The following is a 23,661-nucleotide window of genomic DNA, read 5'->3' as shown; positions in this document are numbered from 1 at the left end:
ATCCAGAAACGAGACTGTTATGGGAGCTGAGAACTCAAGCCAATTGTGATACTAAAAATGTAATATATTGTGCACACTGTGTATGCTGTTTCAAATTCTACATAGGAACAACAAATAGACACATTAGAGAGTGAATCAGAGATCACATATATTGTACCACGAAGGGATTGGAACATAGTGCTTTAGCCAAGCACACTTTAAAGGAGGGACCACAACATATGTTCTTATTTCAGGTATTACAATGGTGGAAGAGAATGTTAGAAAGGGCGATATTGTCAATCAAACTGAGACACTAGAGTTGCAATGGATTTTGAGACTAGGTTCTCATAGGGGACATGGTTTAAATGACAGTGTTCCCCTAAAACCCGTCTTGAAATCTAGAAGGGTAAACAGATATAAGAAAGGCTCACATTGTTATTAATTATTTATTAATCATCAGTTAATACTAATGTTTTTATATGTATATATACATATTTTTATACTTTTTATATGTACATATATATATTCACTGTCATATACAAGAAACTTTATATATATATATATATATATATATATATATATATATCTTTTATATTTTATGTTTTAGATGCATATATGGTTACAATATACATTCATATATATCATGCATTCTACATTGACATACTTACACAGATAGTGATATAAATATATATATGTATGATGTTAGGTTAGTTATTTGATACATTTGAGCTATACATATATCCTGGTTTATGCCATTTGTGCTTTACTCACAGATATATGTATGTATGTATGTATGTATATATATATATATATATATATATATATATATATATATATATATATATATAAAATGTTATGCATCTTATGTATTTAGGTTAAGTATATGGTTTATTTGTTATTTATTTATTATTAATTAATGTTTAAGTTGATATGAGTTAGAGTATTTATGTCTTCAAGCTCTAATTGCTGTGAGAGCTTGATCAATTTTGATTGGTGGCTAGACTTTTAAAATTGTTATACAAGATGTTTGGTTGCTGTCATTCTTGGTCTGATGAAGCAATAGTGTGTTATTGTGAAAGTGCTTACAGTTTGGATAACATTCGGAATAAATTTCAACTGTTTTTACATTACTGGAGCGAGTTTCCTTCAATTGGGTATTCTACATATTTTGTGATTTAACGTTCACTTTTGGGTGTTTTGGATCAATATCTAAGCTACTGAACCCTAACCCAAACTCCTCTACTACTAACATCTCCAACTTTTCTGAACCTACTCCTAATACTATCTCCTGAAATACCTACTCTCTCAAACCTGCACCTACTAGCTACATCAAAACTCTCTCTAAATTAAAACCAAGCTCAGCATCAGCTGACAATATTCCTTCCACTTTTCTTTTACTAGCAGCTGACTCTCTTGCTCTCCGTTATCTATCCTAATCAATCTCTCTATCTCTGAATCTAAGGTCCCTTCCATCTGGAAACAATGCTACACTCTACCTATACACAAGGAGGTAACTCCTCTGATATCTCCAACTTTAGACCTATCGCTATCCTCTCCCCTCTCTCTAAAGTACTAGAAAATTGTATTCATAAACAAGGTATGCAGAATCTAATACAGGAAAATCTGCTTACACCCACTCAACACGGCTTCAGACCCAAACATAGCACCACTACAGCCCTATTATCCTTCCTCAACACTCTCTCTATAGCCATGGACAACCATAAACTTATTTCTTGCCTATTCTTGGGCCTCTCAAAAGCTTTCGACACTATCTCACACTCTCTTCTGCTGTACAAACTGCATAACCTCAACTTCTCCTCTGATACTGTTGCATGGTTCTCCAGCTAGATCACTGATGGATCTCAATCAGTGAGATGGTACTCTGCACTCTCCCTTCCTCTCCCTGTAAAAATGAGTGTACCTCATGGGTCTATCCTAGGGCCTTTACTTTTTAATATCTTTACTAATCAGCTCTATACCTCCAGTCCTCAGTCATCTTTAGTGCAATACGCAGAGGACTCTACAGTCATCACCACAGCCAACTCTCCCTCTAAGCTCTTCTCAGCTGCTCAGGCATCTTTTAACTTGGTTGAAACATGGCTCTCCAACAACCAGCTCATCTTTAACCCTAAAAAACAAAGCTGTTACTCTTCCTACCTAAAACGTTCAACAATATTAAACCCTCCTTCTCCATATAGTCCCTTAATCACACTCCCATTCTGGTAGAATCCAGTACTAAGTTCTTAGATGTAACCAGCAACGATCAGCTTAAATTTGACTTGCATGTTAATAACTGTATCAAAAAGACTCATTCAAAACTAGGGCTCCTTTACCTTAACAAGAAATTCCTTACCTCTGAAGCCAAGATTACTCTCTCTCTCTCTCTCACCTACCTTCTACCCAGTCTAATGTACAATTCTCAAATTCTCACAAATCTTAACTCAGCACTCCTGACCAAACTCGACTCTACCTACAAGGTAGCTAGATTTGCTGCCCAACAAACCTACAAATCCAATCACTGTCTCTCTAAAACACCTAAACTGGCTTGAATTTAGGTTCTTCTCTCTCTCAGCTCCAGATCGTCCATTCTATCCTATACCAGCCTTCCTATTGTCCAGCACTATCCTCTCTCATCTCCCATTATTCTCCCTCTAGACCTCTCCGAAGCTCTAACCAAGACCTATAACAAATCTACAAACCAAAGTCTAAATTGGATGCAACATGTACAGCTATCACCTCACTATTGCCTGGAATAGGCTCCCACTAGAAATCAGGACCCTTACACATCCTAAACAATTTAAGACAGTCACCAAACAGCACTTTAAAGTCACTGGTCCTACCACTGCACTCTCCCTCCTTAAACATCCCCTACTTCTCATACCTTAATCTACTTTCTGCCCTTAACTAGCTCTTCTCACTAGCTCTCTCTAATCTTCATTGACTACTCTTTCTACTGTCTTCTAAAATCTATTAAGCAAATTGCCTCAGAGAAACATTCTATTGTAATTGTCTTGCCTTCATGCAACTACATCATGATAAAACTGGGTTTTTGTAACCACTTAGCCCAAAAACTATACTTGTCTTAATGACATATTTCTTTTTATACATCTTGAAATAGTTATGCTATACTCCTGGCTATTGACACTGTATAACATTTTAATGCTACTTAATGCCTTGTAATAATCCTGTAACATTGGTGTTTAATGCTAATTTATAATGAAAATTGTATAATATGTTGGAGCTTTTGTCCCGGGCCTCCGCTGAAAAAGGGCTCTTCAGCTCAGTTGGACGATCAAGGTCAACAAATGTAAAATAAAAATAAAATAAAAATATGAACCTATCATAGAAACAATAGGTCTACCCGGAGGGCAAGTCAGGTTCTTGTGAATTTTAGGAAGAGCATAAAATCTGGGATCTCTAGGTTCCTTCACAAATAATCTTTTTATATCCTTATCAGTCAAGAATCCCAGTCTTTCACCTCTCTCTAAGATCTTAGACAGTTCTCCATTAAGTCTGCATAAAGGAATACTCAAAAGTTCTACATTGTCATCCTGCACCAAAATCAAATCTGTTACCATTTTCCCATAGTCCCTTAAATTCAAAATCACCCAGTTGCCTTCCTTATCAGCCTTGCCTAAAAACAAAATCCCCCCAACTTCAAGCGTGTTTCTTGTAATGCAGGCCATTCTTTCCTAGATAAATTACAACTCTTAGAATTTCTTAAAAAGTTACCATTCTCTCTTTCAGTATGTTTGCAGATAACATTTTCAAACGTTTTTATACACATAGAATGCTTAGGAGGCATGAATTTGCTTCTATTAGACAGAAAAGATAGAACATGCAAATGTTGCATAACCAGTATTGAAACCAGTACTTGAATGTCATCATCATACATCATGTAAAAAAAAAAGATCAGTTTCATGAATGCTAATTCAACAATTCGTCTTCCATATTAAATTCCTCCTCTTGAACATCTACATTACATTCACTGTTGGCTGACAAACTAAAAAATACTTTTAAATATAGTTTTCTGCAAAAACATTTAGCATCTAAAATGATATCTGCCAAACTAGGGACCCTAGTCGGGACAAATTTCAGACTCTAATAATACATCTTCCAACTCTTTGGTTAGTTTTAATGTAGATAAATTAACAATTTTCAAATCCCCAGTCAAAATGCCCCTCTCACAAATAGAAATCACATTTTTAGATATAAATTCCCTATTACATACATTTTGTACATATCGATCTTCAAAGCTCATATCAGAAAACAAAAAAGAAGATATGTACTCACCATAACGTTCCATGTTTGTTGTCCATCACGCCGTTCATTTTTACAATGACGGGTTCAGAGCCGAGCCTTGGCTCAGACTCAGCCGAATACTTAGCTAAGTCTCAAACCTGGCTCGTGGCAAGGAGGTATCCCACAATGCAGTGGTGTAATTCCCCAGATCATGTTTGCTGCTAATACTGAACAATATGTACACTATATACATATCTACAAACATATACATATAAACATATATCCAAGTTTATACTATATGCACTGGAAGGAGAAACAAAATGAGACAAAGAACTCCTGAAGTTAGTAGAAATCTACCAGGTCTACAAGGAGTCCTAGGCAGGGGGAAGGAGGGAGGGTTCGTAAAAATAAACGGCGAGATGGGCAACAAACATGGAACGTTATGGTGAGTACATAACTTCTTTATGTTATGTTGTCCTATCCCGCTTTCATTCTTACAATGGTGGGACAGCGTTCCCTAGCACCTTTTCCCTGGGTGGCTCACGGGAGTACACCTTTAAGCACCATGGAACCGAAGGATGCCCTGTCCCTGGAGGCCAAATCCACTTTGTAATGAGTGATAAAAGTATGTGGAGTAGACCAAGTAGCTGCTGCACAAATATTATCTATGGTAATTCTGGCTTGAAAGGCAGATGACGTAGCCATAGCTATAGTGGGATGAGCCTTCACTTTGAAGGGGAAAACTTTGTGATTTGAGCTATAGATGAATGTAATACAATTTGAAAGCCAATTAGAAAGAGTAAATTTTGAGACTGACTATCCTTTTTTTGCATCAGAGAAGGATACAAATAATTGGTCAGATTTTCTGAAGTCTTTGGTTCTATGCAAATAGAATCCGAGTTGTCTACGCATGTCCAGTTGATGTAATTTGTACTCTGCCTTGTTCATATGGTTAGGAAAGAACACTGAAAGTTCTATGGATTGGTTTATGTTGTTTGGAGAAGAGACTTTAGGTAGAAAGGATGGGTTTGTACATAAAGATACCCTATCATTATGAAAAATCAAATATGGTGGTTTGATAGAAAGAGTTTGCAATTCTGACACCCTTCTAGCTGAAGTTATAGCCACTAGAAACAAGGTCTTCCAAGAAAGGAACTTGAGGTTTGAAGACGAAGAGGGCTCGAAGGGCGGTAACGTGAGATGAGACTAAACAAAATTCAGATCCCAAGGAGAAAGGGGTTCCTTAAAGGGATGTCTTAATAAGGAAGCACCTTTTAAGAAGGTTCTACACAACCTGTGTGACATTAAATTGGAAGTAGTTATCACCAATATGAAAATCTGAAATTGCAGCAAGTTGAACCTTAATGGTTGCTGCAGCTGAGCCTTGTTGAAACAGTTCCGCCAAAAATTCCAAAATAGAATGAATAGGTGCAGAGAAAGGATCAATGTTCTTATCTTGAGCCCAAAGGGAAAACCTCTTCCATTTACTAGAATACAGCTTTCTAGCGGAAGCTTTATGGGAGGACATTGAGATATCTCTAACCTCAATGCGAACTTGTTATTCCTTGAAGGCAAAATGCTGAGGTACCAGAATAAATCACTTTGAAAAGTCTTTCATCCTTGCGTTGTGCTCCTGTGGTTTTTGAAGCTGTGGTTTTTGAAGCTGTGGCTATTGGTTTTGTGTGGTTTTCTGCATTAAGTTTGTGTTTCTACTATGTATTGTGGGAGGGAGTCAGACCTTATGGAATCTGGCTGGTTGTGTCTGGGGCAAGACACAACCCAAAGGCTAACATGGTAATGAGAATAATGAACATCAGATGTTCACCCAATAGGGCCATATTCTAAAGGTGAAATCACAAAGAATTAATTCATTACTATCACATATCAAACAAATACAACTTTTCATAATTTTCTTCAAATTCAGGCTATACTCAGCACAATGTTAAATGGTGGCAGCACTGATATATTGTTCTCAAAATGTGGTATTATTTATACAGGATTTGCTTACAAATTCACAATTAACTTTGCAACTTTTCTATAATCTAGAACATTTTCATCACTAGATTCTTTGCTTGAGAGAGCAGAAATGTGTTTAAACATTTTATTTGTTATCTTTGATAAATTTGATTTGTCCGTGTGCACATCCTAGAGCATTATACCATTTCAGAGACATTTTCAGATTAATTAGAAGCATTATATTGTTTTAGAACTTTAATTTTCTTAATCCTTACTTGCTCTTACAGCTTTTACATTTCAAAGGTTTACTAGGACTTTACTAGGTACAAGATGACCACACAGTGGCCTTCACAGATTTTACTATACTCTAAAATTAGAATTTTAAAACTTGCTGTTATTACTTTTAAGTGTCAATGTGTCACTGAACAAACTTAAGAAAAACAGACAGTATTACATAATCTGCTTCGCAGAGCGCAGGGATACTAAGCTCCCTGAAGATAAAAGTAAAGTGCAGTGCAGCTCCAGACACAGAGGGAGAAATGTTCTCTACAGTCCTGGTGAGCCAAGTTCAGTTAGCAGCTCAGGTGCCTAATGAGGCTATCAGTGAGGAATGACATTGTCCATCCTGGGAGGGTTGATGGGGAGGAACCACATACTGCAGTACCTTTCAGAGAAGGGGTAGTAATGCAAATGCACAACCTGAGGGACAGGTGTTAGGCTGAACAACCCACTGCTTAGTAGTAACCTTTACAGTGGGTGTGTGAAAGTATGCATTTGCAAGAGGAAGCAAATATGAGCTATTGTGGTGAAGCAGATCACACATTCCCAGTCCAGGGGAGGGGTTAGTGTCATTACAAATGCCCTTATTGCTGGAATGCTGGTGAAAGCATAAAGCACCCTCATGACTGCCAGAACGACAGGCCCTTTGGACTGCTGTTGCCCCAGCATAAGGTAAAATTATCAGTACTGGGGAATGAAAGGCCTGTGTCCAATTGTAGGGAGGACTGATGCTCAGCTAACATGTGGACAAAAAGGATACAGATGAAAAGTATATGGGACAGTGATAGGCATCTGGTGTTAGTTTTAAGACAAAGCAATATTTATTCTTGAGATGCTAATGAATTACAATATCTTGTGAGGTAAGCACAGGTTATTACAACTTCTGTAGCAATTTGGGAAAAAAATCCTGATGCTCAGGTTGTCAGTCATTAGACAGCAATACCAAGTTAAACACAAGTGTAAAATATGATGGCTTTTCTGAAAATAAACATTGTTTTTCATTTTGAACTGTTTCTAGGAAAACCACTGTTGACACAAGGATGAACAGTTCTTTGTAACACAGTTAATGCTATACTATAAACATAACTGTATCAAGTTTTGTGTTACTGTTAAGTTTCGCGCAGCAGTAACAAATATGTTGTTTTTGTTTGTCTTTCGGCTTTTTCCCGGTAAGCGGTCGCCACAGAGGTACTCCGGTCCGCTAATGATTGGCAGTAGATTTTTACGAAACGCTGAGGTGCCAGCTCAATGCCCAACCTTCAACGAAGGCACGCCCATTTACGCACGCATGTCTTTCGAACGCTACCCAACACATATGTATTTATCTATTTGTACAAAGGAAAGGTAAGATATGATTTGATTATTGATCCAAAAACAGAGTACCTTCATACTGGTTTATTTTTTCAAAGACAAAGCTCTGATAACATATTAAGGCCAGCTCTGAAAAACCAGGCATGTAAAGGGAAGCAAACATTGTGTGCATAGAGTGGGGGGAGCCCTACATTTTCCAATACATTCTAACTCAAGGTTACTGCACCACCAGGACCAAGGATGAATTCCCATTACGAAATGGATCAGCCCCGACTTGTCTTTCAGGAAAGTACAGTTGTATACACTTACCATAAATGTAGATGTTCAAGTGTATTCACTGTTGCAGTCATTACACTTGAGTTATCCTTCCAGGGGGTAACCCTCAGTCGGCCCGAATATCAGAGGATTAGTATTTCTGCATCATTTGCTGTCGCTACAGGAATGACGTCAGATTGTCAGAGGTATAAAAACAGGCAGCTAACGCCATTACATCAGTTTTTCTTGCCCAAATGTCAGGAGCCCCCAAATAGGGAGCTACGTTATGTTGGAAAACCACCACCAGTAAAAAGTAAATACCAACAGCCCTGTAAGGAGTGAGGAAGAGAGAGAAAGAGAGACAGAGAGAGATACAAGGGGGCTGGAAGGAGGGAAACCAGAACTGCAACAGTGAATACACTCAAACATCTACATTTATGGTAAGTGTACACAACTGTACTATGTTCTTCATGTTTCACTGTTGCAGTCATCACACACAGGTTGATTCCCAAAGCTGAAGAATGGATGGAGGCAGTCAAGAAGACTTGGGGCTGGCTAGTACGCCCTGCAGGACTGCTGTTGCAAAGCCGAATGTCCCTAGTAGGGACTCCTCTGAGAAAGGCTGTAGAGGTTGAAGCTGCCCTAGTGGAATGCGTTCTGACTCCCTGTGGGGGTAGTTTCCCATGGTGTTTGTAACAGAAATGGATATAGTGTGCTATCCATTTGGAGATGGTTTGTTTTGATATGGCCTTGCCCTCTGCCCCTGGTGCAAAGCTGACTAGTAACTGGTCAGATTTCCTAAAGGGCATAGTTTTATCAAGGTAGAATCTGAGCTGTCTGTGCACATGTAAAGAGTACGGGATCCTTTCCCCCTTATTTTGAGGATTAGGGAAGAAGGTGGGCAAATGGATAGATTGGTTGAGAGCCAGACAGCATGCCACTTTAGGCAAGAAAGTTGGGTTAGTCCTGAGGGAGACCCTGTCAGCATGAAAAATAATGAAGGCTTCCACAGCCATAAGTGCTTGTAGTTCAGACACACTTCTAGCTGAAGTGATGGCCAGAAGCAAGGCCGTTTTCCAAGAGAGGAATTTTAAATCTGCTGACGCTGCAGGCTCAAAGGGGGGTAGCGTGAGCTTTTCCAACACAAAGTTAAGGTCCCAAGCAAGAGGGGGGGCTCTTCTTGGTGGCCTTAAGTTGTTAGTCCCTCTCAGGAACTGCTTGATGAGAGGATGAGAGAAGAGAGGTGGCTCAGTGCTATAATTGGCAGAGACATGGATCTTAATGGAGGAGAAGGAAAGGCCTCTGTGCAGTAGGTCTTCTAGTTAATCCAGGATGACAGGCAAGGAGGGCTGTGCTGTATCCGCTCCTTTAGTGTGAATCCAGGAACAATACCTTTTCCACTGTCAGCATAGGAGTTCCTTGTAGTGGGTCATCTGGCTTCACATATGACATCCAGTACCTGCTTGCTTAGGCTGGCCACTGGAGGAGAAATCAAGGGATAAGCCAGGCTGCAAGGTTCAGGGTCTGCAACTGTGGATGCAAGAACTGTCCCTCCTGCTGAGTCAGGAGAGTAGGGATTTGGGGTAGGTGCCATGGAGGCAATGGTAACAGACTGCACAGTAGTGGGTACCAGTGCTGGTGTGGCCAGTCTGGGGTAATCAGGATTGCCCTTGGTCTTTCCTCCCTTATCTTGAGTAATACTCTTGTAAGAAGAGATAGAGGGGGAAATGCATAGATTGAGAGGTTTGCCCACTGGAAGGATAGGGCATCCACATTCCAGGCCTTGCTGTGAGGTATCCTGGTGCAGAATTTGCTGAGCTGGTGGTTGTAGGGGGAGGCAAATAGGCCCACCTTCGGAGTACTCCATTTCTGGGTCACAAGGCTGAAGGTGTTGTGGTTTAATTGCCACTTGTGTGGGTCTAGGAGATTTTTGTTTAAGTTGTCTGCCAGAGAGTTTTGGTTGCCTGGTAGGAATTGAGCATGCAGGTGAATATGCATGGCTGAGGCCGTGTTCCACAGGGTCATGGCTGGCCTGCAGAGTGGATTCCCCCCTGCTTGTTTATGTACCACATCACTGTGGTGTTGTCGGTTTTGATTAGTAAGGGCCCTGGTGAGAATAGGAATCTGAAAGCTGTCAGAGCGTGCTAAACAGCTAGCATCTCTTTTTGGTTGATGTGCAGATGAATTTGATTTGGGCGACAGTGGCCCTGAATGCACCTGCCATCCAGATGTGCACCCCAGGCATAACCTGATAAGTCTGCGGTTAGGGTCTGGGCGGCATGGGATTGAGTAAAGGGAAGCCCTTTGTTGTGGTTGCATGCTGCTGCCCACCCAAAGAACTCTTTCCTTAGACAAGGTATCATAGGTATGATTGTTTCCAGATTCTGAGAATGTTGGCACCAAAGACTTTTTAATTACCACTGAAGCTTCTTCATATGCAGTCTGGCATATGGAATTAGTAGAATGGAGGCCATGAACCCTAGAGCCTGCAGGATTTTCCTTGCAGATAGCTGGGTTCTGGTGGCCATCTGAGTGAAGTAGCCTGTCAGATAGGCTTGTTTTTCTGGAGTAAGGAACGCCATCTGAGATGCTGTGTCCGAGCTTGCTCCCAGGAATACAATTTTTTTGACTGGGGACTAGTTTGGATTTCTTTTCGTTGCTAGTGTACCCTAGGGAGGTTAGAAGGTCCTTTATAAATGTCAGGTGGCTTTGAATATTTCTCTGTCTGCAATAGGCAATGGCTGGAGCCAGGCATTTTGTTAAAACTCTGGGAGCAGTGGATAAGCCAAAGGGGAGTGTAGAGAACTGATAATGCATAGATCCTGCCCTGAAACATAGATATTTCCTGCAGGAGTCCCTTATTGGGTTGTGCAGATAGGCCTCTTTTAGGTCAAGGGTGGCTAACCAGGCATTTTTGGACAGCATAGGGAGAAGCTGCTGTAGGGTGAGCATTTTGAATTTTGGTACCACCAGGAAGGTGTTTAGAATGGATAGATCTAAGATTGGGCACCAGGTGCCCTCTTTTCTGGGTACCAGGAAAAGTCTGGAATAAAAACCTTGGCCTATCTGTTCTGCAGGAACAGACTGAATTGCCCTTATGGAGATCAGGGACTGAACTTGGTTTTATGCCTCTGCCCACTGGTTTGGAGGAAGATCTGGGAACCTTTTTGGGGTTGGCAGCATGTGGAAATAAAATTTGTACCATTGGGATACTATGTTGAGGACCCATCAATCGTTGGTGATGAAGGCCCAGTTTTTTGCATGGTGGGCAAGTTTTCCTCCTAGGGGCACGAGCAATTGGGCAGAGGTGAGGGGTGGAGTTGAGAAGTCATTGTGAATTCTTTCTGTAAAGGGGTGACTTAGCACTCCCTGCTTTAGAAGTGGAGGTACTCCATTGCTTAAATCTCTGCATACCCTGAGACTGTAATCTGGGAGGTCTGTTTCCCCTGGGTCTAGTTTGAGATGTCCTTGAGGGTGCTGGAAAAGACCAATGTTTTGAGGGGCAATGCCTACTAAATCTTGGAGTCTGCACTTGCAAAAAATCTTTTGACTGTCTGCATAGACTTAGCCTTTTCTTCCATCTTTTTTAAAACCTCTTCTGCTTTGGTGTAAAACAGATTGTCCTTGTTCAGAGGAGCATCCAATAATTTTGATTTGGCAAGGTCTGCTCCTTAAGCCAGGCATGCCTTTTAAGTACAGAAACTGTGACTGCTGCCCTGCAAGATGCTTCTAGGGCGTCAAATCCACATTGCAGGATATGCTTGCTGACTTGGCTTGCAGAATGCATAAGCTCCTGTAATTCTTTATTTTCTGCACAGTCAGGAAAGGTAGATAACTTTTGCTTAATAAGTTCCATCGTATGTTGCTGGTATTTCAGCATGTGGAACTGACAATTTAATGCTCTAATGGCAAGAGTTGCAGAGGTGTATACTTTTTTACCCCATCTGTCTAAAGCTTGGGAATCCCCGTCCGAAGGGGTGTGATTCTTAGCTGAAGTTGCTTTTATTCCTTTAGGTCTTTGAGAGATGACCTCTGGGTCAGCAGTAGGATTTTTGAAGAGAAATTTGTGAGAGTCAAGGACTCTGTAGTACCTGTCAGGTTTCCTTGGAGCAGGGGGTAAAGTATCAGGAGTTAGGCTGGATTCCATAAAGACATCATCCACAACATCCAGAACAGGAGGGATAGCCAATGGTCTAAAAATTCCCCGAGTCTCTTTTTGGACTGAGGATAATCCTGGCATTCCCAATGGAAATGCTCTCTCAAAGTATGTAGGGTTTCACCAAAAGAAAAATCCTCTGGAGGGGAGGCAGAAGGAAGGGATTCCTCTGCATCTTAATTCCCATAGGCAGATAAGGGCATGTCTTCATAATCAGAAACCTCAGAGTCGTTGGACTCTTGGTCAGATAAAGCTGCTGGAGACAAGTCTCTGTTTCTTTTAGCAGGGGAAGGCTGGCTTCCCTTAATCAGCATGAACAGTTTTTCTGCCATTTTAAGCATCTGAGACTGTGGCAAGGAAGTAGGCGCTTTAGATTGGGTCATCATTTTTTTTAGGCATAGCTCGTGCTCTTGGCCTTAGAAACTCAGTAGTAGAAAGAACTGAAGACGCAAGTCATTGGTTTGTGTCGAATATCGGTAGTGCGAAGAGCTTCCTCAGAAGCCAGTGCCTGCACAGTGGCTCTGGACCCATCCAAGGTAGAGAAATCCGCAGGTTCCATAGTCAAAGAAGAGTCTCGCAGCATACCGGACTCTGAACAGGTTTCAGTAGTGGCCTGCGAATCCATTGAAGCAGGCATCAGGGGCTGTGAAAGTGCCTCGCTGAGTACTGGCGAACAAGCAACTAGCTTAACAGAAGCGTCATCGGCAGTTTTGGACCTGTGTGGTCTGTCTCTGTCTTTATCCTTACATTTTTTCGGAAGATCGGTAGTCGGATGCCTTACCGAAGCCATTTCGGAATACGGAGATCGAGAATGAAAGTATTTAGCTACACTAAGGGCCTAACGACTAACAGTTCAGGTGCTGAACAAAGCATAAAACCGACAGCGAGGTACATCGTGGTCTGGGCCTTAACAGGTGATGCAGTAAGAATGGAAATCTCGGTGTAGTATTTGCTTTCCACAGGCGAGACAATTGTTAACTTTTTCTGACATTGGTTAGAGCAAGAAAAAAGGATCCCCAACAGGGTACTTAACTTTAGAAGACTTCAAGATGATTCAAGTTCGGAAATGAAACTCAGGTAGCGGCCGACCGGCACACGTGCAAACCGCTTCTGCTTTGGGCTCCTCGGCAAGAAAGACTGAAATAATGATGTCGGCTGCCTGTTTTTCTACCTCTGACGACCTAACATCAGTACTGAAGCAACAGCAACCAATGCAGAAATACTAAGCCTCTGGTATTCGGGCCAACGGAGGGCTACCCCTGCAGGATAACCCAAGTGTGATGACTGCAACAGTGAAACACGAAGAACATTTTGCTTTTATCCAGTTATACAATTCTCAATTCCATAAAAGCTGATTTACAGGGACCAGGACTATAAAACTTAAACATGGCTTAAAATAAAAAAAAACATACAAACTGTACTTAGTAATTTCTAAATAAACAGTTTGAAAGATTGCAAATTATTCTACAAACCATAATCTGCTGAGGAGTCCAGCAAGGACAGTGTTTAGAATGATGAATTCTTCCCATTGAAGATGCTGAACACACAAACTGAAATAATGTCATTAAGGTAAAATATTATAACAAGATTAAATTAAAGAAAAACACAAAGTTATATTACAAAATGACTAACTAAATAAAAACACAACATTATATTAACAAAATTATTAACCTCTTAGCCTATCCTTCTATGTTGCACAACTTATAAACAAAGGTATGACATCTATGTCCGAAATCATTGTTCCACTGTATTCGGCATTCATCAGACCTATCATTGAGTACAATGTCCCCTTTGGTATGTACCTAAATGGGCATATCCAACAACTGGAACGTCCACAGAGGTTCCTCACTAAAATAATGCAGGACTTAAGTAAAATACCTTATGCAGACCACCTCAAGGCTCTATCCCTGTATTCTGCCTCCTACAAGCTATTCAGGGGAGACTAATGCCTAACATACAGGGCATTGTCAGATCCCACTCTGATGGGCCTCCTGCATATCCGCAAAACAAACAACACCAGAATTACCCATTCTAAAGACTTAAACCTTGCCTGTGATATAAATAAGACCTGCTGGACAGACAGGTATGTATCCCAGACATATATTTCTGGTACAGGCTCCCCATCCATATGAAGCAAAGTTCCTCCCTAACCCAATTCAAGTGCATCCTGGACAACTGGAAGGAGAACAGGAAATTCATCCCTGGTTTGGCACCTATGTCTCTAATGGACACAGGCAACCTGTAAATGGTTCATCTCCCAGGCCCTAGCTTGTAAATGTTTCATCTCCCAAGTCCCTGCTTACACTTATCAAGGGTATCAGAACTTGTCAGAGATTTGGATGCATGGCTAGCTTAAAAAGACCCTTATGGTCGTTAGCCTGGTAAAACACCTATGAACCACACAAAAATACAATATATTTTTATTCAATCCTAATAAAATCAAAATGTATTAATGGGAAAGAAGATCAGCAAATGACATGAAATACTGCTGTATAATATATCCACCACAATATTAGATCTTCCAAGAGAGAGAGAGAGAACACTGTAAAACGGGATACCAAACAGTCAAGATTAGCCACATTCTGCATAGATATTTCAAAGCTGTAGGAATTTTCCCTGCAAAGAACAAATGCGGGTTCAGGGCTCATTAGGATAACTTATATGTTCAATAGTGTTCTTTACTACCTTTGGTTGTTCAAGTTTGTAACCTCAAAGACACGTGCATGTGCCACAAAAATTCCACTGTTTTCCAGCACTTGCAACATAGAGAGAACAGCACCATTCAATGACTTTTTGACTCTATACAAAGATCAGTTTAGCTCTCTACCATTGACTGCTCAGCAAGTTACTATAATAAACATGTTATTACTCAAATATATAAGAAATATAGCTGTACAATAAACTGTTGGCAATATTAGAAACACTACAGTTTAACTTGTAGCACAAAAAAGGAAGTGTAATTCAGCAATAGTGTGTGTGTGTGCGTACGCACATACATGTGGTCATGTGTATCTGCTTATATATTTTCTAAAGTACAATACAACTAGAAGTCATCAATCCTACTAAGGTGGATAATAAATACAAAAACAAATATTTATCATCAGAACAGTTAGAAATTTTTACAATACTGTAAAGAAAGCCACAGTAACTATACATCATTCCTGACTTCCCCAAAAAATGAAAGATGGGAAAGAAGCTTTAAGGTAAACAGTGCTGTCTCCTGAAGGTCTCATGTCACATGAATTACCTTACAACAGCTCGACTGTCTTCACAATATCAGATTCCCAAGCAGTACTCCATCATTCCTGGGAATGAGTCAATAAATGATAGGTATAGAGCAGAAGTCCATCATGTTGTGTACTAGATGGAGTATTTGGATGAAATGACATACTACATAAACACTAACTAGCATAGGTAAGGCAATGGAAAAAGGTAGTAAAGTATCTGCACAACCAGATTTTGCTTTGCCTGAAATGTCTTACAACACAGAATGAATAACAGTTAACTCTGGAAATGTAAATTTACTCTCTGAAACACTGAGTCAAAGCTGTAAACAAAGGTCCACTTGCAAATTAGCTTCATTACTACAAGTATTGTACTACCTAGCCAGAGAAATGGTCTTGCACCACAAATTCTGAAGTGTACAGTCATAAAACATTCAACTCCCATGTGAAGTACACTCCTCAGGTTACATGTTACAGATTTTCTTTGCAGGACACTATTATTCAATTACCAAGACTACTGAACTTTAAAATAAGTACTGTTAATGCCAATGCAATAGACAACTAAGTTCAACAAAACATATGTAAACATGATTATTATGCATGTGTGAATCTTACAGAACTTGCTCTAGTTAACTCAGAGTTGCACTGGTATACCATTTTCATATAGCAAAGTGTAGACCATTGCTGGTACTAACCCTGGACATACTACAGGAAACTATGGTAAGTCTGAGAAGCAAATGTTGCTGAAGAAATAGCCCTTTTTGAACTTGACATCATCACTGAAAGATAGCAAAAAAGGTAGAAAGATATTTGTCCAGCAACATAAAAACTGGTTTTGCACCATATTACAGTTCCACTGTACAGCTGAGTGTCTTTTACAGTGAGATGTAAAACTTAATATTTGCTGCAGAAGGTTTCAAACTCAAAAATTACACTTTATTTACACAGAATTTCTTCTAAGATTTTTTTTAAGAATACTTTCACACCGAAGCAGAAAGTATATATCTTAGCTTTTTCAAAGTGCAATTAAAAAGAAAAGAAAATGCTTTACCTGTCTATTGAAAACTTACATACATACACTCAATACAATGATGTCATCTAGAGCTGTGTTATGTAAATGGTAAACTAGAGTGCATTCATAGAGTACAAGTAAGCTTTATTTCATAAAAAGTCTGTATAAGTTGAAGTTTGCTAGTAGCAGCCTAGGTTACTTTAACCATGGACATGAAGCATGAATCATTGCCTGAGATGTAAAACCCAATTAACAATTCAAATGCAAACAGATGCAATTTGGCATAATAAGCAAATAATTCAATTTTGGTCGGGGTTACAGATGAGAGATACTGAGTTCTAGAAATCATAGAAAATAATCTGATTACCATTATCATATAAATCAAGGCTGACTCATAATGCAAAAGTACAAACTGAGATGCACCGTAAGATTTTTAATGGAACACTGTCTACTGAAATGCAATTAAAAAAGTAGTGGAAAACATATAGGTAGTGCAAAATTTGCCAGTACTCTCAAGCTTAAAATGTATGGGAGAGAAACAGCAATAATACTGCTTAAGGAACTACGGTTAAGATATATAATCATCTAGAAATCAAGGAACAAATGCATTTTCTAATTGCTTTTACAGAAAGAAGATTGCTGGAGAGGTACTAATCTCCTTTGTGAATAACCTCATTTGCTCACTTATTCAGCAGTTTTACTTCTGAAATGGAAGTGTTGCAAAAATGCATAGATGCGGCATTTGATGAGGTTGAAGGCAATACCAAGTTAGCTAGTCATCTCTCACATGAAAACACAGGTTTTATCTATCCTTGGGATAAATAAAACAAATCTCCGGACTTGTAAGATTGTGCTTATGTGTCTAGGTTTGTGTGTTTTAACAAGGCCAAAAGCATTTTAAAATGTAAAGAATCCTGCTCCAAGGCTCTGGTAATTTTAACACTTCTATGTTTCTCTTTTTGCCTAACCAAAAAGTGACATTTTGGGCTGGAGAACCAGAACTAGGTCGAAGTGCCCTTACAATCTCAATGAATGTACTAAAATGAACACTGATGTATTACTTTTTCTTAATCCTCTGAGGAGAGGAGACAAAAGTGCCTCTTTTTTTTGCTTTGTTGACTGAATCTTCAAAGGTACCAAAGTTCATGCTTAGAGAGCCTGAATTTGGACATGTTGGCATTTAAGACCTATTAACACAGTTCCCTGTGGTGCTGAAATGATTCATTGGCTAAAAGACTGCAATCAAACCCAGACAAACTTAACTGCAGTAAAAGAAACCTGACTTGAGATCACATACACACATGATGAAAAAATACTGCCTCCTGCCTAAAAAATAATCATAATGATCAGATTCATACCTCTCAACCTCTTACCACAAGAAATCTGGACAAAGCTTGACATAATGGGGGGACAAAGGCCCAAAAATAGGGACACATTTAAAATACTGCTCTTATAAACTTAGAAAATTGCTAGAATAACAGGATTTGTGTTATGTATTTTCTGAAGGATATAAAGTCTGAAACTCAAATACATGTCATTATTTAATTACTTTAATCCTTAGATCATTCCAGTGACTTGTCAAACAATCAATTTTTTATGAGGAACAGACCAAAAATATGAAGCGAAAATCTGCACATTCTGCGAAAATCTGTGCAGTTGAGAGAAAAGAGCTTCTGACACAGACATTATATATTCAAAAAAAATGTATACCCTTTCTATGCATCCCACACAAATGCCAAACAATGATGAAATCCTAATAGCCACACAACTCACAAAAATCAATAGTATAGTGCCTCTGGACATACCTACTAATGTAAATTAGCCGCCCCCTGAGGACATATATATCTTAAAACAATAATGTCTGTAACCTTAATTGTGAGTGGTCCACAAGTATTTCTAAGACTATTCACTCTATTACCAATATATATATATATATATATATATATATATATATATATATATATATATATATACACATATATACATATGGATTAACAAAGCTTAAACATACAATCTTTGGATGGGATATGAACGAACACCCTAGCAAAATTACCCATGTAGTAATTATGTCACACACCATTAAAGACAATAACTTAATCCATGATACATGGATACATAAAATTCATAGAAACATTCAATATAAAATAAAAATTGTGTGTGTGTGTGTGTGTGTGTGTGTGTGTGTGTGTGTAGGAATACATTTATTTATGTAGACATGGTAGTCTGAATGAGCAGAAAATACTACTTTTCAGCACAGGCCCAAGGAGTAAAGCACCAGAATGAGACAATGTTCTAATTTATATAGAGTTACACGGAAAACACCTGACTACAGACAACTTAAGAGTAATAGTGTATAATGTGTACAATTCTAAGGAAACATTACCTTTGACAATGAAATTCAGTTTACCAACATTGTAACTTTCTGTTTCTTAACTGAGGTAGCGTAGGGCAAAACAGGAGGAAACAAAGGGAAATTGGAAAGAGGTGTGAGAGGAATGAGAAGGAAAAGTGGAAGTTTAGTGAAATTTATGGGAAAAGGGAGAAATTTATGGAGAAATGCAAGTGGTATATTACAGCTGTGCAAGTGACTTCTGGTTTGTGCTTTAACTGTCTATATACCAGGTGCACAATAAAGCTTTTGAACCAAACAGTTCTTTATCAATGCATTTTTATGCACTGCCGAAGAACTGTTTGGTTCGAAAGCTTTGCTGTGCTATTAAAAGTGTTTCTAGTAGTTTGGATTCCTGTTGTTTTCTACTTGTTTACTTTTTAGTCCGTTGGATCCATTTGGCCATTTACCAAGTTTTCTTTTGGATTATATACCAGGTGCCTTATAAACATGTTAATAGCATGAAGGTGCCACATTACCCTGGTAAGGGAAAGTCAGGAGTCAGTCAGGTGCCATTTTATTTTGGGTATGAAGCCTTTTAATTTGTCGGTTTGTTTTAGTGGAAGTGGCAATTTAACTGGAAAAAGAAAGTGTCTGGTGGGATTGTTGGACCTTGTGGTGGCCAGAAGTTATTTTTCACCTGAGCGAACTCACTATGAGGCGAATACTGCTGAAGGATTATTTTAAGGAGAGGCAATTATCAGGGTAGTATATAAAATTATGGGCTGTGACTAGCTAGGTATAGAATGTGTGTTGTGGGGATTCTAACTTCTGTATTTTAAATGAGACAATGGAGAATTTTATAGGAGAGGTCTGTAACACATTTTGCTGCTTTGTTGCAGCGTGCCTCTTACTTTGTTGTGTGGTTTTCAAGTCTGCAAATATGGCCAATGCACATACAGTGTGGGAGGAATTTAGGACGAGCAAAGGTGTTCCTTGTTGCACCAGTTAGGTATGTGTTTGAAGTCCCCATTTACTTTTTTTTAAAACATCTTTATTAAATATAATATTTTTAAAGTGGCATAGGTACAAATACATTCACAGAAAAAATATTTCTTTCTAAAAATATATACTACATGAAAATAACAATTTACATTCACTTCAACATTATATAAATTGCTCAGTTCCTTTCTTCCCTGAACACTATTCTGCATGTATTCTTCCCAAAAATTTCATTTATTTCTATGTAACTTGTTCCTCCGCTTTTCTAAAGTTCTCACTTCCAGTTATTGTATTTAATTTACAATAATCAGTAATTCAGTTACAGCTGGTTTAGATTTTGATTTGATTTTATAGTAATTTTTTTTTTTTTTTTTTTTTTTTTTTTTTTTTTTAGCAGCAAACAGCATTAAACTTAGTAAAGCCTTACTATGTCTGGGCAATTCAGATCCTATATTCCAGCTCCAAAGGATTACTTCCCTAAGTTACAACCATCTGTTTTCCCAACAGTTCTGACACAGGGCCAGATTCCAAATAAGTTGCTCTCAGTGTATGACACCACTTACACTGAGAATCTAACCCCCGGAGTAAGCCCGTTATAGATAGGTCTTACACCGAAGTAAGTCACACTGAGAGCAAGTCTTTCAGAATCAGCACAGACTTATACTGAGAAATTTATTTGGAATCTGGCCCATAGTATTTAGTATTACACCAGGATAGTTTAGGTTGTGAGAGGTTGACAGAAAGAGTCAAATGTTTTGGATAAGTCAAGGATGATGAATGAAACTAAGTGATTTGCATTTCTATGCTAGAGGACTGTATTGGTGAAATGTAGTACAGTTGCAGTGTTATGACTTGGCTGAAAGCAGTGTTGGATCTGTGAGAGGAGACTGTTGGCAGTGAGGTGCTTGTGGAGCTGTTTGTGAATACATTTCACTGGGATTTGTTTTAAGGGAGATAGGGCTGTAGTTAGAGAATCTGCTGAATGTCTCTTTGTAACAAGTTAAGATTTTTAAAGAAGGTTGGGATATGGCTCCCTGAAACAGAATGGGTCTGCTGCCATTTTGATGTATTTAACTGGAAGGTTAACTGAAACTATACTTTAGGGTTTTAAATATTTGAGATGTAGTGTGATTGTTTCGGTAAGGAAAGGATTTATAGAGAGGGATGTTACAAGGTCATTTAACTGTGTAGGTGGTGGGGGAATAGAGGAGGGATTATCTCTGAAAAGAGATAAAACAGGATGAAGTGGTTGTTGAACTGGGAGGTAATGTCAGTGGTGTTATTATTAGTTGATGGCATTGGTGTTGTTTGATTAGGGTAGAGACGAGTTTTCAGTGATGCCTAGAAGAGATCTGGATTACAAAGGTTTTCTCATAGGATGTTAGTACACAATTGTGTGTGTGTGTGTGTGTGTGTGTTCATTTTAATATGGAATTTAGCACAGTTTTGCCATTTGTTTTGAGATCATTGTTTCTAAGCTTTGTCCCTGATGTACATAAGTTGTTTGGTTTATTTTGTTAATCAGTGTGCTGGGTTAGATTTTATATTTTGTGTTTTGATGGGATCCATTAATTTAGTATATTTAGAAATAGCTTGTTAAATTCTGAGATTGCTTCCTCTAAATGCATTTTTGTTTTAGAATAAGTTTGGAAATAAAAGTTTGTACTTCAATTTTGTTGAGGTTACATGCCTACTTATATTGTAGTCACCTCTGGGTATTGTTTTGTTATGTTATAGCAAAGGTAGAAAGATGGTCACTGATGGTGTATGGTAGGCAATCATTGGTGGTTTTGTTTAGAGAGAAGGTGAGAAAGCAATCCACTGTAGAGTCTATTCCGGTATTTTGTTAAGTCTAGCTGGGACACTGATGAGATGAGTGAAATTATACATTTTCCGAGTAGGTGGAGGTATTTACATATATTCGTTGCCAGTCAGTGTTGAGATCTCATATAGAATTGCTTCATGATTTATAATAGTGGATATCCAGAACAGGATTTCTTCAGCAGTGTGATAACAGTCATCAGGGAGTATGTATAAGGTGTTATGCAAATGTTCAATTTACTGTTTAGCTTTAGCTGAGAGAGAAGTATCACTGCATTGTTAGATTGAGGAATGGAGAGTCATTTCAAGGGTACGTCTATAAAAATGTTTAACCTCGAGACTTTTATGGAGATCAAAGTGTACGATAGACCTTTTTGCTTCCTGAAGCAATAAGCAGCTGATGAAATTCTACTTCAGAGCTCCAGGCAGACAGGTTTGGGCAGTGGATGTTTCCTCCCTTGACTGGATATCTGTTTTTTGCTTGAAGAAGCAAAAAGGTCTATCTCTTGTACACCCATTATTTGTGAGATCTAAGAGTGTGCCCCTGTCCAAGCATCCACGTATGTGGATAAAGTCCTGCTAAAGTGGACTGTCCTGATCTTCTTCTGGGTTGGTACAGAGGTAGCCTTTAGGAGGAGACCATACTCAAGGGGCCTCTTCCCACATCCTTCTTTATAAGTTGGTTGCCCACCTGCTGCGAGCCTGCAGATATGACAGAAGACTTTAATAAAGAATTGCGTCACTGTCGGGCTTGGTACATCTGAATGGTTTCTTCCATTCTCTTAACGGTCTTTTGGTGAAACCCTGGCAAATAATGCAAATGGCAATGTTGTTCTCCATAAATCCAAATAAGTACAATGTAATTAGCAGGACCAGATAGAACTAAGATTAAAAAGTCAAATTTTAATAAACAAATAAAATGTTAAAACACAGATTGAGTGCTTTCATCCCCATTAACTGGGACTTCATCAGAATCATTGGATTGATGTTAAATTGTATAATGACATCAAGACAGATTTGTTGTTCCCGGAATGGGAAAATTTGCATACAAAACAGATCACAGTGGTAGAAAATAAATGTGATAAACTGTTCAACAGAAAATGTAAAAAAATTCAAAGAGATATTATAGAATACAAGGAAAAGAAAGCCTATCCCATGACATTTAAAGAGCATGAAACTCAGGAGAAAAGTCAGGATGGAAATCACAGTATTTCCAGTTTAAGAATTATAAGTCAGTAAAACAGCAATTTTATGGTAACAGGCAGCATAACAGAAAGCAGAATATTTTTTTTCAACGCCAACAGAGGTGGCATGTAGGGGTGGAGCCAGAACAGGGGCACTTCACAGAAAAAAATGTGGAGGGACAGAAGAGACAAATGGAGATGAATAATGTAACAAATGGTGGAGACATTAGATGTGAAGGAGTGGTCAACACTTATAAAGGGTACCATATATACAATTATATGGATACAGTTGTAACAAAAAAAATTTCACTTTATTCATGAAAGGTTTGAAATTTGTACCAACTAAGGGATTTGACTATATAGATACTATTATAGAATTAAAACTAGACATGAGAAAGTTACATTTGGCTATGATGTACAAAGACCAAAATGTACCTTATGATGGTAGAGAAAATAGTCATGAAACTAAGAGGAAAAGCACCTATAACCCACTGTTATATCCAACATTAACTGTATTAGAAAAAGACCATTATAGATTATTTGTATGCCTTAAAAATAAAAGATAAAAAATTATATCAACCAACTAATCTGAAAAAAGAATTAAGAGTTATTGGATCAAATTAGAAAGGACAAATCTGTCAGAATTATGAGACCTGACAAAGGAAGGGTACGGTGCTATTTGATTCTTTGCAGATATTTGAAATGCTCAGTGACACTGATACATATTCCATGGCTTCCATTAAATACATTAATATTAGCCATAGAAGAATTGATTACTTTTTGGAGGAATGGGCCAGATTCAGGAAGCCTCCGTGTAAGAGTTATAACTCTTACACGGAGGCTGCAGTTAAACTGTGTGATGTCAGCATGTCATGCATATGCATGAGGTGCATGAGGCATGCTGAATCACA

At 38.6% G+C, this 23,661-nt stretch overlaps 1 protein-coding gene across 1 annotated transcript in view; it reads right to left on the bottom strand.

Annotated features, from left to right (window-relative positions):
• The window catches only part of NEPRO (nucleolus and neural progenitor protein), a 324,864-nt gene that overhangs the window by 147,283 nt on the left and 153,920 nt on the right, over nucleotides 1-23,661 (bottom strand). Inside the window, exon 5 of the mRNA XM_044072737.1 lies at nucleotides 13,651-13,728. Coding sequence (XP_043928672.1) covers nucleotides 13,651-13,728 — 78 coding nt within the window. The remainder of the gene's footprint in view (nucleotides 1-13,650; nucleotides 13,729-23,661) is intronic.

This window comes from Protopterus annectens, chromosome 5.part0, assembly GCF_019279795.1.
Source record: "Protopterus annectens isolate FY-2018-M chromosome 5.part0, PAN1.0, whole genome shotgun sequence".
Lineage (NCBI taxonomy): Eukaryota > Metazoa > Chordata > Ceratodontiformes > Protopteridae > Protopterus > Protopterus annectens.
The sequence above is the reverse complement of the archived record's forward strand: the minus strand, read 5'-3'. Positions and strand labels throughout refer to the sequence as shown.